This window comes from Heliangelus exortis, chromosome Z (genome assembly GCF_036169615.1).
Source record: "Heliangelus exortis chromosome Z, bHelExo1.hap1, whole genome shotgun sequence".
Lineage (NCBI taxonomy): Eukaryota > Metazoa > Chordata > Aves > Apodiformes > Trochilidae > Heliangelus > Heliangelus exortis.
Window position 1 is genome coordinate 3,487,099 of NC_092454.1, and position 17,841 is coordinate 3,504,939.

The 17,841-nt window shown below is 42.7% G+C and overlaps 1 protein-coding gene across 5 annotated transcripts in view; it reads left to right on the forward strand.

Annotated features, from left to right (window-relative positions):
* The window catches only part of ST8SIA5 (ST8 alpha-N-acetyl-neuraminide alpha-2,8-sialyltransferase 5), a 75,204-nt gene that overhangs the window by 49,464 nt on the left and 7,899 nt on the right, over positions 1–17,841 (forward strand). For all 5 annotated transcript variants that reach the window (XM_071732296.1, XM_071732299.1, XM_071732298.1 and 2 more), the window contains 5 exons: positions 4,972–5,064; positions 7,417–7,503; positions 10,633–10,777; positions 14,092–14,204; positions 17,655–17,747. In XM_071732296.1, the coding sequence (XP_071588397.1) occupies positions 4,972–5,064; positions 7,417–7,503; positions 10,633–10,777; positions 14,092–14,204; positions 17,655–17,747 (531 nt within the window). The remainder of the gene's footprint in view (positions 1–4,971; positions 5,065–7,416; positions 7,504–10,632; positions 10,778–14,091; positions 14,205–17,654; positions 17,748–17,841) is intronic.

The window sequence follows — 17,841 nt, forward strand, 5'->3', positions numbered from 1 at the left end:
AAAGTGTTTAGTAGAAGCCTGTAGGGCTTTGGTTCATTTATTCTCATTTCTTAGTCACTGGATACTGTATATTTTTGGAAAGATCTTTGCTTTTCCTGCAGGGTAGGTGGGATCTTTCCTGCCAGGCTCTGCTCTCTCCCAGCTTTAGTGCTGCAGCCTCACTGCCAGCAGTGCAGAAATGGGTGAAATGGGAAGGCAGACTGTCCAGGAGAAAATGGTCTTGCTTAAAAGGTGCCTGACAATTGCACTCAGTTATATTTTTCAACCTTTGTTCAACATACCAGGCAAATCAGTGCCTCACTCCAAGTGCCACTTCAAGGCAGGGCTGAAGTCTCAGGCTTTCTTGATCAAGGAAAGCTCACTTTTAATCAAAGTAGCAGCAGCCCAGCTGCAGATGATCAAAGACCTAAGAGGCAGCTGGTGTACTGGCAAACCAGATCTGTCTCTCAGTAAGCTGCTCAGCTGGAAGTCAGGCTGCAACGGGAGACATGCAGGTTAGAAAAGAAGGAAGTCTCAGTTAGTCATAAATGGAAAATTACACAGTGAATAGCCTCTCATTTCTGGCCATTCAGTACTGAGAGCCATTAAAAAAAAAAAAAAAAAAAAAGAACACAGAACAGTGTATCGTGTAGTGCCCAGTACCCAGGGAAAGGCAATCCTGTGTGCAACCATGCTGTTTGTGTGATTCTGTTGTAGTTTTATTCACTATTGTAAAAAATCACCAATTCTTGTGTTGGTTTTCCTGCAGACTTGTGGCCTTTGTGGGAGAAAAGTTGTTTAGATTTCAGCAGGAGAAGAAAAGGCAATGCAGGGAGAAGACATGCTGGCATTTATGGGTATAAAACAGGATTTTTCTTGTTGTACAGCTGGAGCAAGGCCCTTTTCCCTAGCACAGGGAGCAGTGTATTCAGGTTTGCCACTTGCCAGTAATCAAGAGCATAACTCAATATAAGCTTCACTACATCCTTGCTTCTTGGCGAGGTATCAGGCCGAGGAAGATGATGGGGAGGAAAGTTTCCATTTCCACTCATTAAGCTTCCCAACAGGCAGCTGTATCCTCGTTCCAGGGAGCTACATGATTTGGAGTGGGAGGTTGTGGGCTGAAGCAGGACTTGGAGCCCAGGGTGTGGGTGAGACTGATACTTCCTCAGGGAGAGCATGGTGGGCTGGTCTCCAAACATTCTTGGCAGGACCAGACCCTGCTGAGGGGAGGAGCTGGGGTTTAAAGGACATCTGTAGGGGATGAGGGAACCCATGTTCCTTGTTCTGGAGCCCAGTGCTGTGCACAAGCTGTATTGTGGGAAAGTGCAATGTGAAGGGCTTCTGTGGGAAGAGGCTGGCTGGTGCTCCAGGGAGCTGCCTCTGCTAATTTGCTGCAGTGGGAGGAGGATTGTTGTGAAGCAAATAAATAGCATGAGTACTCCTGGGAGAAAAGGAGGGAAATATTTATTTATTTTTTTTTCTTTCCCAGTCTATTGACCAGATACTGTCTTGCAAATTCCTTAATGCTGTTATAGTATAATTAATGCTTGCAACCTAAGCAGTGTAGCATCAGTAGCGTTAACACTAAGGAGGCTTAGTGTCTGGCTGTCTGTTTCAGATGCAGCTCAAGGGTTAGGAATGACAGCCCAGATGATGATTATTCATTCATTTAAGTTCAGCTGGGTTCACCCTATGGCCTGTAGCCTCTTCTCCCCAGCTGGTGCAGAAGTGACACTGCTGTTGGTGTCCCCAGGATGCATGTGTCCCCTTGGCAGTGTGTCACCCAGCCTGTTTCACAGGTTCCTCTCTCTGCACTTACACATGGTGCCAAGCTGTGAATTTGACACTCATAATGACTCTGCTGGAAAAGATGGAGCTATCCTGAAAGTTACAGACTTGCAGCCCAGGTCCAGTGCTTTTAGAAAGTGCAGGCTAATGGAATAACTCTCCTACAAATTCAGTGCTGCCTCGTGGATTTGCTTTTCGTATCCAGAAGTGACATATTTTTTACCTACTCCTTGCCTTTTTGCTGTTCTGCCTCTTCGGTGACACATCCTTTTTGAATTTCTGTTTTTGGTCTGTGGATTTGGTAAGCAGGCAGTGATCAAAGGGGATGGCTGGGACTCAGGAAACTTCATCTCTGTTTCATAAAATGACATCTCTGTCACCAGCACTGGGGGCTGGAGCCAGCCTTCCCCTGCTGCTGCTCTCCCACGTGATAGCATGTGTGCTGCTTGACATCTCAGCTGCAGCTCTCTAACCCAGCATCAGAGCCAGGAGCATGCAGGAAGAGATAAAAATAAATGCTAATCTGAATTTTCTGCCATTCTTCTCTGAGGCACATGCGAGGTACTGAAATCCAGTGCTAGATGAAAAGCAAGGAGGAGGTTGATCTCCACAGCTATCCCCCAACCTGTGCCCAAAGAGGGAGGAGTGATGTGCTAAGTGTTGTGTGGAGGTGTACACCTGCCTCAGGTGTTGTGTAAAACATGCACACTCAGGGCCTCAGTCTTGCCTGACTCCAAGTATTCAAAATAAGAAAAAAAGTATTCAAAATAAACAATGGGTACCCCAGAAGTGCAGTAGGAAAAATGGGTATTACAGGAAGGTGAAAAAGTTGTCTGGACAACTGGTAGGCAGGGGGGGAACTTCTTCACCCCTGTATAACTCTGCAGCCAGTAAAAAGACAAGCAAGACAAGAGGGCACAAGAGGTCTTAAGTTGTGCTGGGGGAAGTTTAGGTTGGACATGAGAAAGAATTTCTTTATGAAGAGGGTGATCAGACCTTGGAATGGGCTGCCCAGGGAAGGGGTGGATTCTCCATCCCTGGAGATATTTCAAAAGAGCCTGGATGTGGCACTCAGTGCCATGGGCTGGGAACTGCAGCGGGAGTGGATCAAGGGTTGGACTTGATGAGCTCTGAGGTCCCTTCCAACCCAGCCCATTCTATAAAAAACCAAACCAAACCAAAACAACAACAACAAAAAACCCTGTGGTATTGGCTCCACAAAGAGAAAGATTTCAGTTTAGGTTGGGAAGTTTGCCTGGGTTATGATCCATGCAGAGCTTTGGCCTGGTGCAACCAGTTGAGCTCTTAATCCAGTTTCATTCTTAATCCAGAGCAGCTCTCAAAATGCACAAGTTTCTGAGATGCAGCTCAACAAACCAAGGAGATGTGCCAGTTAAGTGGGTTTCAGATATTCATCAGCAAAGGCTGAACAATTGAGTTGGAAGGAGAGCCCAAGCCTTTTGGTGGGAGGCAAGATGAAGGTTCATGTCACATGAACTTTAATCTCCGTTCTGGAGGAAGTGTTTTGCTACATGTCACTGATGGTGGAGTGCTTTAAATACACAATATCCTCTACAAAACCAATAAAAATGTATTTGTTGCATTGAATACTATGCAAGCACATTTCCAGATAGTCACATTTTTAAAAGATTGCAGAGCTTATGGTTTTCCTGCCAATAATTATTTTAATTCTTCATTAGGAATTTATGATCGTCTGCCACCTTCTAGGCATGGCCCTCTTTCAGCCTCAAGTTTTTTTGCCTCTCACTGGATCACAGGAATTATTGGCTTGGGATTTGGCAGTGCTGAGGTGAAAACCTCAGGGGGAGGTGAAGGAGACACATCCTAAGGCAGCATTCAAGAGGATAAAAATGTTCCCAGTTGGCAACAGATTGCTTTGGAAAGCTCTTGGGCTTCTTTCAGTTGCATACTATCTCTTTCTTCCTTCTATAGGTCACTTTCTTCCTTCTATAGGTTCCTTTCTTCTTCAGTTTATCAGATGGATTTCTGAATGTACTTTCAAGGCAAAATTCAGAAACCATATGTTTGGTTTTAGATGATTCTGGCCTTTTGCAACCCTGTTGGAGATGTTTTCTGGACACCCTCCCTCCCTGCTGTTCCCCAGGGTGGTGTGAATGTTTTGTGCTTCTCCAGAATGGATCAGTTCTGAATCCCCCACAGTTTTGATGTTAACTATAAACATGAACTAAGGAAGCAAACAAGTCTTTCCTGCTTAGGGATTATATATTCAGAACTGAACAGACGTTCAGGACAAACATGAATTTTTACATTATTTTAAAATGACACAAACCCAAAATGCTACATTTCTAGTGATGGTTTAAATAAAGCTCTTCCAGGAATCGTGTGATTTTCTTTCATATTGAAATTTCAAAAGACTGCTTGGTGTTACAGCCTCATTAATTCTGAGATTTTAAAGGATCCATCAATATACCTTCTCTAGCCTTGGTCATAATACCTATTCCTCCAGGTGATCTCCTAGTTTTTCTTGACTATGCTCATAACCACTGTATGGATATGCACAGTTCTTAGGTTTTAATGATAATGATAAGTGGTGACACTAACACACAGGTTAGTTTAAACCAGCCACCAGTTTTGATTGGGTTTTTGGTTTTGTTTTCTCCAATCTGATGGCTATCATGGGAGAATTAAAAACAAAGCAAAGCAAAACAAATATCTATGCTTATATTTTAATTAAGAATAGTACTGTCATTTGTGCTCTGTCAGAGAGTTCAAATCCCTTTGTTCAAAAAACCATCTCATTTTTTTGAGAAAACAATCCCAGCTTCCCTTCCCTTCCACTGGAAGTCTTGGTTGCATAGAGGGATACATCTGTCTCCACAGACAGGGTGCAACTTCCAGCACTTTGCTTCTCATCTAGAAAATTTAAGAAACTGTTTTTTTAAACTCTTAGCACATTCAGATGCTCAAAGGACAAGAACAGTGTTCCTGCAGTGATCAGTGCTTTTCCTCTGACTTTCAGTGGCAGCTGCCATGTGCTGACTGCTGGAAAGGGTATCTGGGCCGTGTTGGTACCTACAGGACAGAGGAACTCCTGTAGAGATGGACCAACTGGTTATTGGTGGCTGTTCTACAACCAATTAGGAAAATCTCTAATGATGTGTAAGATAGGTATTCCAGCCTAGGGCATATTTATAATATTTTTTTCTTTTCCTTCTTCAGGTATTTTGAGTTTTATGAAGGGCCTTTGGAATACAACTCTACCAAATGCCTGGAATTACGTCAGGACATCATTGAGGTGAAGGTTTTGTCTATGTAAGTATGAATGAATATTTTGTTTAAAGGTTACTTATCAGGCAGGATGAAAATTTTAACTTACAATAGCATTGTAGAAGTTTCCAGGCTTCAGATCCCATCAACAGGGATTCCTGAGGTTCTCTTGCATGTGCAAGTAGTTGCATTTGAATTTGATCTGAGGTCCATTTGAAAAACCTGGAGGCAGTTCACAGGCATTGAGGTGTTTTGGTCAAGCTCAGTATCACTCTTTAGAATGAAATACCCTAATATTATTTGTAATACTATATTCCAGGTCCTCTTCTGAGGATGACTGAAGAGTAAGAGCAGCCAGACAGAATCATAGCAAGTGTTCCTCTAGCCTAAGGATTTGTCATTGACAATGAACAGCAGTGAAACCTAAGAAATAAAGCAAAAAGGTTTTCCCTTCCTGATGACAAAAACTGGCATGAGGACTTGCTGAGTGGTAGATGCTGATGAGAATACAGTAACTAGGGTGAACAATAGCTCTCTCTTAGGTGGTTTTGATCTTTTCTGAGCCCATTTCTGCTTTTGACCTCCACAGTTTCTGAGGTTCAAGAAGTTAATACCATCACTAAAAAGAAGGGAAATGCAGTTCTGAGAAGTAATAAAATATCTGTATTTTGTCTTTTGTGGGCCTATATGTAATCAGAAAACCAGTAACTCCAATGAAACGTATCCATGAAGCCATAGAGATGGCATCAGGCAAAAACGGTGAGGTTACCATTGGACCTCATTGGACAGAGCAAAAAAAGGTATTTTTTGGAAATGTATTTTGCACTTTCAGCCTTGCAGTGCATTTAGGTGTATAAATTATGCCTTGGTAATCTTACTGACAACCCAGAAGGCTTGTTAAGGTCTGGGATGTGCTCTGAGAATCTCAGTTGAAAGCACAGCTATACCAGTGCATAGCATTAAGCAATCAAGGCTACAGCAAATGAAATTTGTTGCCCCGGGTCCACATGAACTTTGAGCATGTCTCCCTCACTGACTTTGTGCACAGAAAAATGTAGGTTATGTCCTTGTCTTCTGTGCTTGGTGCTGGATGAAGGGTTCACAAGTAGCAACTTTGCACCGCATGCTGACTCGCAGTGCTTAAAAATAAAAAGAAAGGGTGAGAATGTGACACTTCTGCCAATGTTCTGCTGGAGATGGGAGGGGTTGAATTGCATTTCTGCACCCCTATCAGATGGTACAGAGAACTGCACATTTCATCTTACACCTGCCCAGCTGGGTAGAGTCAGCCTTTCTGTTACAATAGCTGTTATTTGACATTAAGCATTTTTACAGTGCTGGGTTCTTCTGCCTTGCTTGCCTCTGATGTGCTCCATTTCCTATGTCAGCCCTTCCAGTAATGGAAGATTTCCAAGTTCATGTGCATTGGTGGGCTACAGAAAGTATAATATGACCTAATTCCTCCCTGTTACTTCCACAGACTGGGAAATCCTAAGTTCTACTCACATTAAATACATAATTATCTTAAAAGTCTTTGCTTTATTCAGATATTTAGAGCCCTCAAGCCTGAAGAGAACTCATTAGGACCTATCAGTCTTGAAGAAATCTCAGACCTGAAAAATTCCCAGCAAGATTATGGCATTGCTCCCTAGCTCTAGGTGTTTGTGAGGCCTTCATTATCCTTGTTGTCCACATACAGGAGGATATGTGTGACCTCTAAGGTAGAAATCACTGGAGAATGATGTAATAAAAAATGTGTCATCCTGTATCAGCCTAGTGGAACTAGGGGTTTAGTTTTCTGATATAACCAAAAGGACATTTATAAACAGAGAGGGGGGAAAGATAATTACATAAAGAGCTTTTCATGTCCTCTTACCATCACAGATGCTTATCCCTACATGTGTGTTACTGCAGTTTATGAAATGGACTTACCAACAGTACTGTTCTGTAGGATCCTGTGAACTAAGCTAAACTCACCAAAATATGATGGCAGTTGGCCAATTTATCTGAAATACCCTCTTTTCCAGTAACCCCTCTGCTGAGCCCTCATGCTAGGTCCAACATTTTTTGTCCCCAAAAGCCACTGCAGTTTCCAGACACTCAGCTTCCCAGCAGGCTGTGGACAGAGCCTGGTCCAGTAGATGCTTCTTGCTTTATATTGCAGTTGTTATCCTGGAGAAATGGAGAATGCCTATCAGGGGATGCAAATCAGTCCCAAACACCTGAAAAGCTCCATCAGTAGCACTGTGTACATGGTCTGAGCTGAAGAAGAAAGGAAAAAATTTTTGCACTGGGTAAACTGACTGGTTTGCCCTGTCAAAAGCCTGCTCATGGTACCCTGGCTACAGCTGTTTTAGGCAATGAAGCCCTTCTAATATCTTTCTTTTTATCTCTTAGGGTGAAACAAACTGAATTGTTTGACAGATGGAAGAGCCTACAGATGTGCAAGTGGGAGATGAATGTCACTGAGGCTAATTTATTCAAGTAAGAGTGGTCCACATTGATGAGACTGAGTAAGATTTACTCCAGTTTGAGTTTAGCTTCCTGGAGAGGGACCAGACCAGAGTGAGCATTATAAAACTGTTGCTGTTGGAGTATCATTCTTTTGAAGAAATATGGATTTTTTTTCTCTTTAAAAAAAATCAGCAGAAAGAATGATAGAGACAGTGTGGGACTGGATTTCTAGGCAAGAGAGGGAATTTGGTATGGGGAAGACTTTTCCAGGTATAATTCAGGCTGGAGCCAAGACTTGCAGTCTGCCCTGATACCTCAGCCTAACACTGTGGTGGTGTAAAATGGAGGTGTCATTGGTGACACTGCAAATTTCTCCTTCAAAATACTAAACCTGTATTTTTTCTGTGGTGTATAAGGTGCTGTCAGAGCTTTTTTTTTTTTTTTATTACTTCCACTTCTTTTTTTTTCTTTTTTTCCTGTCTCTTGTCAGCTATTGCTCCTTAACTATCTAAACATTTTTTCCGGCATTTGTAGACATCTGCAGTTTGTTTCTGTAGAGCTCTGTGACATCTTTGTGTGACTTCCTCTTTGCCAAAGGTCCTTCATGAACTTTTGAATTTGATCTTGTGAAAGCAGCAGTAGAAAGAAGCCAGAAGCAGTATTTGAATGTTGTATATTGGCATATTCAAGGGCGATACTTGAGTAAGTCTAGAGAAACCACATTATTTCAGAGTAAGTGGAATATAGCCTGGTTAAGTCTGTAAGTAAGTGACATGATTCAGAGCTGTTTCTTGGAATAAGGTCCCACAACTTTCTCCTAAATTCTCTTTCAAGATTTCAAGAAATAGCTGTCATGAGTTACTGAGAGAATGTCAGGATGCATGTGCTGAGTTAGTCATTAACATCTTTAAAAATAACTAATTGTTAGTCCCAGACTCACAGCATTTTTCTAACATAAGATCCACACATAAGTTTTTAAGGTTTTTTTAGTGTATTTTTCTGTGTAAGTTACTTGATGGGTTATTGTCAGAGCCCATCTGAAAAAAAAAAAAAGCCATTCAGGCTGAAAGACAGCCTGAAATGAGAGAACCAGTGATTGTGCATGGAGTACATTCAAGTGCAAACCCAGAGGTAGGAGCAATGAGAAAAGGCTTTCTAAAGACCATCAGAAGGACTGTCACTCACTTTCAGGTCACCATCACCAGCTTATTAAGCAAACAACTCTTTTCCATCCTAGACTGTGCGTTGAGAGAAGGAGATGAAAGATTCCTATCACTGGCTCAACCTGCATGAGTGATATCTCACTGCTCCAGAGACTCCCATTGGCACACAAATGAAACCTGACCTTTGTTACCTGGTTCCAGGAACAGTTGTCATGCGAGTCATTAAAAAACAAACCAAATCAAACCAAACCAAACCAAACAAAAGCAAAGTTCAAAGTTCTGTTTCATTTCTGTGTTAGGAAGCAGTGTGTGTTCCCCCATAAAAGCTGGCCAAAGTCTCTGAGTTTCAAGATAGGCTAAAAGGTGATGGTCTAACACTTAGAGTTGTGGGGATATCAAACCTTTGCCAGTTCTGGACAATCAGCTGAGATGGGGAGAATGCAGCAGAGGTTAAGTGGCAGCTATTTAAGCATTAAAGGAGGGAGGAAGCAGAAAAATGACACTATGTCTTGCATCTGGAGACTTAAGGAACACAATTTCCTTGGCAAGTCTTCCTTCATCAGGTATCAGATGTTTACAGTAAGGAAAATTCCTCTGGAAAACCAGTAGGATGTTGAATAACAACATTTCTTCCAATTCCTTAATGCAGAACTAATGAGGAGCTTTTTCATAGCTCAGATAACACAATTGAATCCCACTGCCTGCTTGTAATTATTTAATGATTTCATTATTAGAAGTGATTCATTGACTTACTGAGTCTGAGTTGCCACCTTGATCTTTTCATCATACTGTGTCATTCTGCATGAGTCCTGTGTGTAGTGGTAATTGGACATCACTGAAAATGTTTGCATAATTCTGCATTTGCTTTCTGGTGCTTGTAATAAAGTCCATAAAGAAGGCTTGCTTATTCTTCCAGCTCATAATGAGGACACATACCCCAGAGGCAAGGTATTTAATCTAGGTTATCTGAGAGAACTTGGGCTTGGTCTTCATATTTGTGCAATTGCCATGACATCAGTTTTTTATTAAAGGTATAAGATGCATAAACTGAGAAACAAACCAACTCTGCAGTCAGACTGAGCTCATCTCAGGGCTTTCAGTTCCACCAGTAAAAGGAGGAAAAGCACTGAGGGAAAGATGGGAGCAAAGAAAGGGGCCCCTGTTTGGAAAGCTACTTTTTGCTTTTAAATTTCATATGAAACTTCTGGTTAAGGGGGTCAGAGCTTTTTCTATGCTTTTTCTATCATACTCTGAATCTGTTTTTTGAGATTTGGGAACTGTTCTTTTTTTCCATTGGAATACCTGCCAGCATTTTGTCCCAGCAGCAAAGAGAATTCTGGCTATTTTTCTGAGACTTTGGAGTTGTAGCCATGACCAGTCTACCTGAGACACATCTGTTAGGGGACACATCATCTTCTTGATGCAAAATCAAAGGCAAAGCTAAGACTTTTGAATCTTTTTCTGTAAACAAAGTGTGCTTCACCATAGTCTGGTAAGTGAAGTACTGTCCTTAGGTACTGCTGTGATTAAGTCCCTGCACTGCCAACTTTTCACATCCCAGGTGACTACTTTAACCCCTGCATCTCCTGCCCAGTGATGAGTAAATAACTTACAAAACGTGACCTCTGAAACACACAGGGGTTGCATTGGGGTGGTTTCTATAGAATATGGGGGCACAAGCTAAGTTTTGGGATCTGGAGAAGGGCAGAATTTGCACTTGCAGTCTTGAAGAGACAGACTCATTTTTTCTGGTGGTTTGAGGTATTTGTTGGTTTTGTTTTGTTTTGTTTTTTCTTCCCTCAACCGTGGAAGATTTCTCTGAATCTGAAATTTTCTAAAGAAAAATATAATAAACCACCATTTTACTCCTCCTACAGCTAAAGTTGTTTTGTTTTTTTTTTTCTTGAGAAGTGTCTTTTTGGGAGTGATACTAATTGCAAATCCTAAACCATGCTGTCAGCTCCTTGATATTATTTATCTCTTTTTTTTTTTACAGGTCTACTTTGTCGAGGTGTTGCAATGCCCCTGCCTTTCTGTTCACCACCCAGAAAAATACTCCTTTGGGAACTAAACTGAAATATGAAGTGGATACTAGTGGAATCTTCCATATCAACCAAGAGATCTTCAAAATGTTTCCAAAGGTGCCTCGTGGCTCTGCCCATTTGCAGAGTCAACTTCACTCTATTTGCTGCATTAGATGCTCTCCCATAGCCAAGCATTTAGCATTTGGCTGTTTGACATTTTTAGAAAATTCATTGCTTATACTTTGAAAACATTTATTTTTTCTATGTTGTTTTGGCTGATTATCCTATCTTCTAGTGGCCATCTGCTCCATATATATGTACTTTTTCCTGCAGAATTGTACTGACAAATTAGCAGCAAAGTGGCTAATGAAATAACTCAAGAAAAAGAGGCACTTACTGGCAGAACTTCTAAAAAGAGCTAAACTCACATACAGTAAATCGACCATTTGGGGTAGATCTGCTTTTTTCAAGGACAAGATTATTCTGTAATTCACAGAATCACACATGTCAGGGGTTGGAAGAGACCCCTGGAGATCATTCAGTGCAACCCCCCTGCCAGAGCAGGTTCACCTGGACCAGGTTGCCCAGGATGGTGTCAGGGCAGGTTTTGAATATCTCCAGAGTGACTGTGAGTTGATATTCACAGTGACAAACCATTTGTTACGTTATTTCTGTTTTCAGCTTAACTGTGAACAGACTGCACAATTTAAAAATATTTTCATCACAATTCCTCAGAACCTTTTCAGCAAATAATCCTTGACCTGAGGGTCATTTAGAGCTATAACCGATGTGCAGAAATGGGCTCATGTGTCTAGTGATTTATTATGAGGCACACTTCATAAATTTATAATGGTACATTTAGGGAGGAATAGCTGAACTTCATCCCTTTCAGAAATTCATGAAGATAGTCAAATTAAGTACTTGGATTTGGGTCTGTTTGCTTTCTGAGCACTCCTAAGAGGAAGGGTCATGCTGCTATCTAAATGTGCACATGGGGAACTGGGGCAGAGCAGGAGAAGAGCTCAGATCCAGCAAAGCACTTTGGTAACTGGTGACAAAGAGGGGTACACCTCAGTCCAGAGGTACAATCCTCAGAACCCTGTTTGATTGCACAGATCATAGAATCATAGAATCATAGAATTGGCTGGGTTGGAAGGGACCTCAGAGCTCATCAAGTCCAACCCTTGATCCACTCCCGCTGCAGTTCCCAGCCCATGGCACTGAGTGCCACATCCAGGCTCTTTTGAAATATCTCCAGGGATGGAGAATCCACCCCTTCCCTGGGCAGCCCATTCCAATGGCTGAGCACCCTCTCAGTATAGAAATTCTTTCTAATGTCCAACCTAAACCTCCCCTGGCACAACTTGAGACCTCTTGTGCCCTCTTGTCTTGCTGAGAGTTGCCTGGGAAAAGAGCCCAACCTCCCCCTGGCTCCAACCTCCTTTCAGGGAGTTGGAGAGAGTGATGAGGTCTCCCCTGAGCCTCCTCTTCTCCAGCCTCAACACCCCCAGCTCCCTCAGCCCTTCCTCACAGGAGTTCTGCTGGATCCCTTCCCAGCCTCCTTGCTCTTCTCTGGACCTGCTCCAGCACCTCAATCTCCTTCCTGAGCTGAGAAAGGGGCCCAGAACTGGACCCAGGACTCAAGCTGTGGCCTTCCCAGGGCTGAGCACAGGGGCAGAATCCCTTCCCTGGACCTGCTGGCCACACTGTTTCTGAGCCAGCCCAGGATGCCATTGGCCTTCTTGGCCACCTGGGCACACTGCTGGCTCATGTTCAGCTTCCTGGCAATCCAGACTCCCAGGTCCCTTTCTGCCACTCTGTGCCCAGCCTGGAGCTCCCCATGGGGTTCTTGTGGCCAAAGTGCAGGACCCAGCACCTGATGAATGCATGAATGATGAATGATGAATGCATGAAGGACTAGGTGCCTATGCTTTTGCTAGGAGACTTCTGTAGCAGCTATTTTATGTATCCAGGTATGCCTTGAGGATGCTTTGAAGGTTCTGTCACGTGCCAAAATACAACTGGGATTCACTAGGCAGCAGCTCTGTGGCCAAAGACACCTTCATCCTCGGAGCTGCAGGGCTGCAGCAGAGCAAATTTAGCAAATGAAGGCAAATGTAGAAGATAAAGGTCTGAAAGCATAAGGAGCAAGGCTGTTAAGGGCAAGAGCTGAGTGTGGAGAGCTGGCTTCTGATCTCCCCTTTCAGGAATGCCATGGTGTTTTGTCTTAAGAAGTCTCTGGTTAAAGCACAGACAGCTCTATAATGCCTCTCTGTGAGGCAGCTGCTGCTTTCCTCAGACAGGTGTAATTGCATGGCCCTTTAGCCCCACAGCATACGAGTGCTATGGAAAGATCCTGGGAGTAGTCACCTAGAAATGTCAGGCCACTGTCTCATCTCTCTGTGGCCTGCTGTACAGAATCATTGATAAAATATGTATGTGCCAAAAAACAAGCACTCTCATGCTTATGTAAGCACACCCCTACATATTTATAAGTGCAGCTCAGTTCTGTTCTGCATCACAGCCCCCTTGCCTAAAAGCCCAGCTCTGTTCTCAGGGATGTGATTTTCACTCTCTCCTGCTTCTGCAGCAGCTGCATGTCTGACACTGGAAAAGGCTGCCCAGGGAGGTGGCTGGGTCACCATCCCTGGATGTGTTTGAGGTTCGTTTAGATGTGGTGTTGGGGGATGTGGTTTAAGGGAGAACTTTGTAGAGTAGGGATGGGGATTGGACTCAGTGATCCCAAGGGTCTTTGCCAACCTGAAAGGTTCTGTGATCTCTGCATATGAGGACAGAATTTTGGTCAAAGACTGCAGAAAGATGTGTCCTACACAACTCCAGAAAGGTGCCTGACCAAAGGTTCTAGGCACTGCAGGTAGCACAAGTGCTAATTAATAATCATTAATGCTGTTAGCACACAGTAGCAAGCACTAAAATTTGGGCCAGGTTCTTATAAATGTGTAATGTGCTGTCTGATTTAGAGAGACTTTCTGGACTTCACTAGCTGCTTTGGGACTTTGTGTGCAGACTTTTCAGAAACAGGACATCAGACCCTGAAAAGTGAGAGGTCTGCTGGCAGCTTGGAAGGCAGTGCCTGGGTCATGGTCATGGTCCATGCCCTCATGTATAAATCAGAAGGGGAAACAAGTTTCTAAAATTGACTTACTGCATTATAAAGCCTGGGCAAAACCAGGTTATTGCTTTTTTCTCCCTCTGAGTTAGCTGCCCATGCCACCTCTTAATTGCTCAGAAAGCAATCCCATCCAATTATGGATGCCATGGGAATATTGTGGGCCGAAGCCAGCGTCAGCTTCCTGTGGTAGGTGCATGCAGCAGCACATGAAAAAAAAAAAGAAATAGTAAAAAAAAAAAGAGAATTTTTGCCTTCATGTTTCAGGATATTTAACCCTTTCCTTGCCATGGTGTTGCAGGATATGCCGTACCACCGCTCCCAGTTTAAGAAATGTGCAGTGGTTGGGAATGGAGGAATTCTGAAGAACAGCAAGTGTGGCCGGGAGATTGACAGTGCAGACTTCGTGTTTCGGTAATCCCCAAAGCACCATTTTGGTCTTTTTGCCTGTTTTAATGACAAATAAAGGATTGCAAGGCTACTCTCTCTCCCGTGGAGACGTGGGATTCACCCAACTGGCCACAAAGAGTGACGCTGTGGAAAAACACTTCTCTGTGTAACATTTATTTAAGATTTATGCTTTGAAGAATGATTTCTCCCTAACTCCTTGTGGTTAATCATTAATTTACTGGCATGGCTGATGTCTTCTTTCAGTCCCTGTCAGTCAGGTTGTGGATTTATCCTTCCATGGGCGGTATCCTGTGAACTTGGCTGTGATTTTTCTGCACAGTTCTCAACCAGAGGTACAACCTCTCTGGTGCATCAAGCAGGTTGGTCAGATGTTATTAGCTGGGAATGTATTTATGAAGTGGTGCTGAGTTCAAGTTCTGGATAGTAGAAGCTGCAGTAATTTCTGTGGTAGACTCCAGGCTGTGCAGTGATGCTGAAAAAACTTGGAAGGTTGAGTGTCTTCCTATTGTGCTCCCCACCACACATAAAGTTATCCAGGTTTTGCACAGACTGTGATGTCCCATGATTTGTGTCCCTTTAGTTTAGCAGCACAATTATTGTCCTTAGTATAGATGGGAAAGATTTTTTTATTATTCATATGCATGACTAATCCCTCTCTAAATCCTGTTAAGCTCTTCCCTCGGGTTGTGGCATATGACAGCTAGCTCACAGATTTATGACCTGTTCTGTGGAAAAGAAAAATCTTTTTACTTCTCTTGGCCTATTTTCTGATCTTGATCTTGGAATAACTGCGTAAATCAATGTATTTCTCTGATTGCCTACCAGCAAAAATTATATCAGATTTTGCTCCTTGCATTCTGAATTTAATTTGGCATCAAATGAGAAATAGTTTTACACAGCTTCACTATTCATTGTTTTCAGGTCCTTGTGTCTGTCTCCTATGCCCCCTCTGTAGAAAATTATCTTAGTTTCAATCTGTGAAACAGCCCAGGCTTCACATAAGTTGTATCTTAAAAGCCCTGTATGCCCCACATATATTAAATAATTGTAGATTCCTTTCTACTATGTTGGATTACAGTAAGCAATGTGGTTGAAAGGCATGGGACATATTCCACATGGAGATGACAAGCTGTTTAGTGAAAGTGGAAGTATGGGAGCAAATGTCATAATTTATGTGTAAGAACTTTCAGTGCAGATCCCTTTTTAACACTGTTACTCTCACTTGAACTGTACCAGAACAGATTGAAAAGAGCAGAGCAGAACTTTGAAAGTGGGTTGCTTTTGGTACCGATAATTAATTAAATAGAGGCTTAAGTAGAGCTGAAATGTAAATAAATACAACCAGTACTTGTGCAAAAGAAACCTCTGGTTCACATCTCCAATATATGTGTGGCCAGTGTTCTGCATGCTAGTGCTCATGAGCTTAAGGTTTGCTGACATAAAGCTTGTTTTTAAGCTCAGGTCTGAACACATCCACTTTCCAGTCTAACACCAGTTCACCAAACTGTCAGGAATCACCATCTTGATCACGAGCAAAGAAAATATTTCAAATATTTCAAAAAATGCCGGTGGCACTTGTGTCCAGGGGGATGCACCCAAGGTTTTCCTGTGAAATAAATGCTGATAGCAATTAATTGTAGTACAATACAACACATAGACACACAGAGGTGAATTGCAATTTCCAGTTGTTACTGTCTGTCTCCATCTACTGGCCAGATCTGTGATGTAGCACTGCAGGGATGATTTTTCTGAATCTTATGACAAAAGTACAGTTTATGCAGATTGTATAATTTTTATAAGGAATTATCCCTTAAAAAAAAAAATAAATCAGTCTTCAGCAATCCTGGTGATAGTTTACTGTTCAAAAATATCAACGCTGAAATTTGAAACCGTTTTTTCAGATGGAATCTGATGAGCACAGCCTCCAGCACTCAGTGGAACTGAGGATGCTAGAGGTCTTTAGAAGGATGCTGTGTGACCTCGCAGAGCAAAGTGCTGGGAATAACATTGCCTGTGAGAAGGATGAGGTGGCTAAAAAAAATTTCTGATGGAGAGAGATTCTCTGGAAGGTAGATGTGAACCTTCTGAGTCTGAGAAGGACTTCCAGGGATTTCTGTGCATTCTTCTGTGCACACACCTCCATCCCCCCTCCACCTCCCCCCCACTGACTTGTTCTCTTCCTGTGACTGAGAAATTGTGATCTGAGGAAGAAGTTCTTCAGCAGGAGGGTGCTGAGACTCTGGAACAGATTGCCCAGAGAAGCTGTGGCTGCCCCCTCCCTGGAGGTGTTCAAGGCCAGGTTGGATGAGGCTTGGAGCATCCTTGTCTGGATGAGAGGTGTCCCTGGGCATGGCAGGGACCTTGGAGATGAGCTCTGGGCTCCTTTCCAACCTCAGCCACTCTGTGATTCTCTGATGGCAGCTCAGCTGTAGCACTGAGAAAACACTGAGCATCACTCACCCTAAATACATTCACACTTTTCTCACATTCAGCCCAACTCTGTGGTTGTATGGAGATGTTTGGGAACTGGGCACAGCAGTGTTTTTTAAATGTAGGGATCTTAACTGTGGTGGCTTTTACTGTGGCCTGTAGGCCCACTTGAAAAAGTTTTCAGACTGTCAGCAAGGATGTAACTCTAGCTTGAACTAAACTGTGTGCAAGGCCCCTTATGTAGCCTGTGAAACACATCATGAAGCCTTTTTTTGTAGCTGGGTTTTCCTTGGGAACCAAAGCTTGTGTGATGGCTTGCATGCATGTGTGTGTGTGTGTTTCAGTAACTTCAGCATCTCTTGAGGGATGCTCTCAATTTCCTGAGATGAAGAATCTAGATCAAGGCCAAGGTGAGTGGGGGCTGTGTAAAGTCAGGGTTTGCAGATCTTCACAGATTTGCTCCTAAGAGCTCTGACACCCTCCAATGGATCTGTAGAGTCAGAATCACTCTTACACTGCCCTGGGAGGTAGGTGTAAAGGGAAGCAGTTCTGGGTTAATTAGGGCTGGATTGATTTGTCTCTTGTGGAGCATTTCCTGTAAATTCTCTTGGGTACAAACCAAAGCATGTCAAAGGCAATGTTATGGATATAGTTTATCTGTTAATTATTTAGTGCAGCTCAGCTGATGCTGTTAAAGTCTGATTTTATAGGCTGATTGTCCTTTCTTGTCATAAACTGCCCAAGTAAATAGCTGAACTGCTACTGAGGAGAGAAAATGAATGAACAGCAGCGACACCTTCATGAAGAGAGGAGCTCTGACAGACTCAGGTCCTCATGCAGCTCCTAAGAACTTGTTCCTCCAGTGCACAGTTTGGGCATCAGCATGTTTAATGCAATTTTAAATTCTCAATCTGTTTGTATGTTTCTTGCTCGGAAGAAATGCTGAGGTCAGTTCTGCTTTCTAGTCCTGAAAAGGTGAAAGGAATTTTTTTAAACTTTCTTGCTACTTTCTTCCCCTTACAGGTGCAATTTGCCTCCAATATCTGAGAAATACCTTACAGATGTTGGGGTAAAGACAGATGTTGTGACCGTCAATCCCAGTATAATTACTGAGAGGTAATTTCTATTTTTTTTTTCTATTGCAATTTCTATTACTCCTTTAAATCTATCCATCACTTAATTCTAACTGTTCCAGAATTCCCCCCCCCCA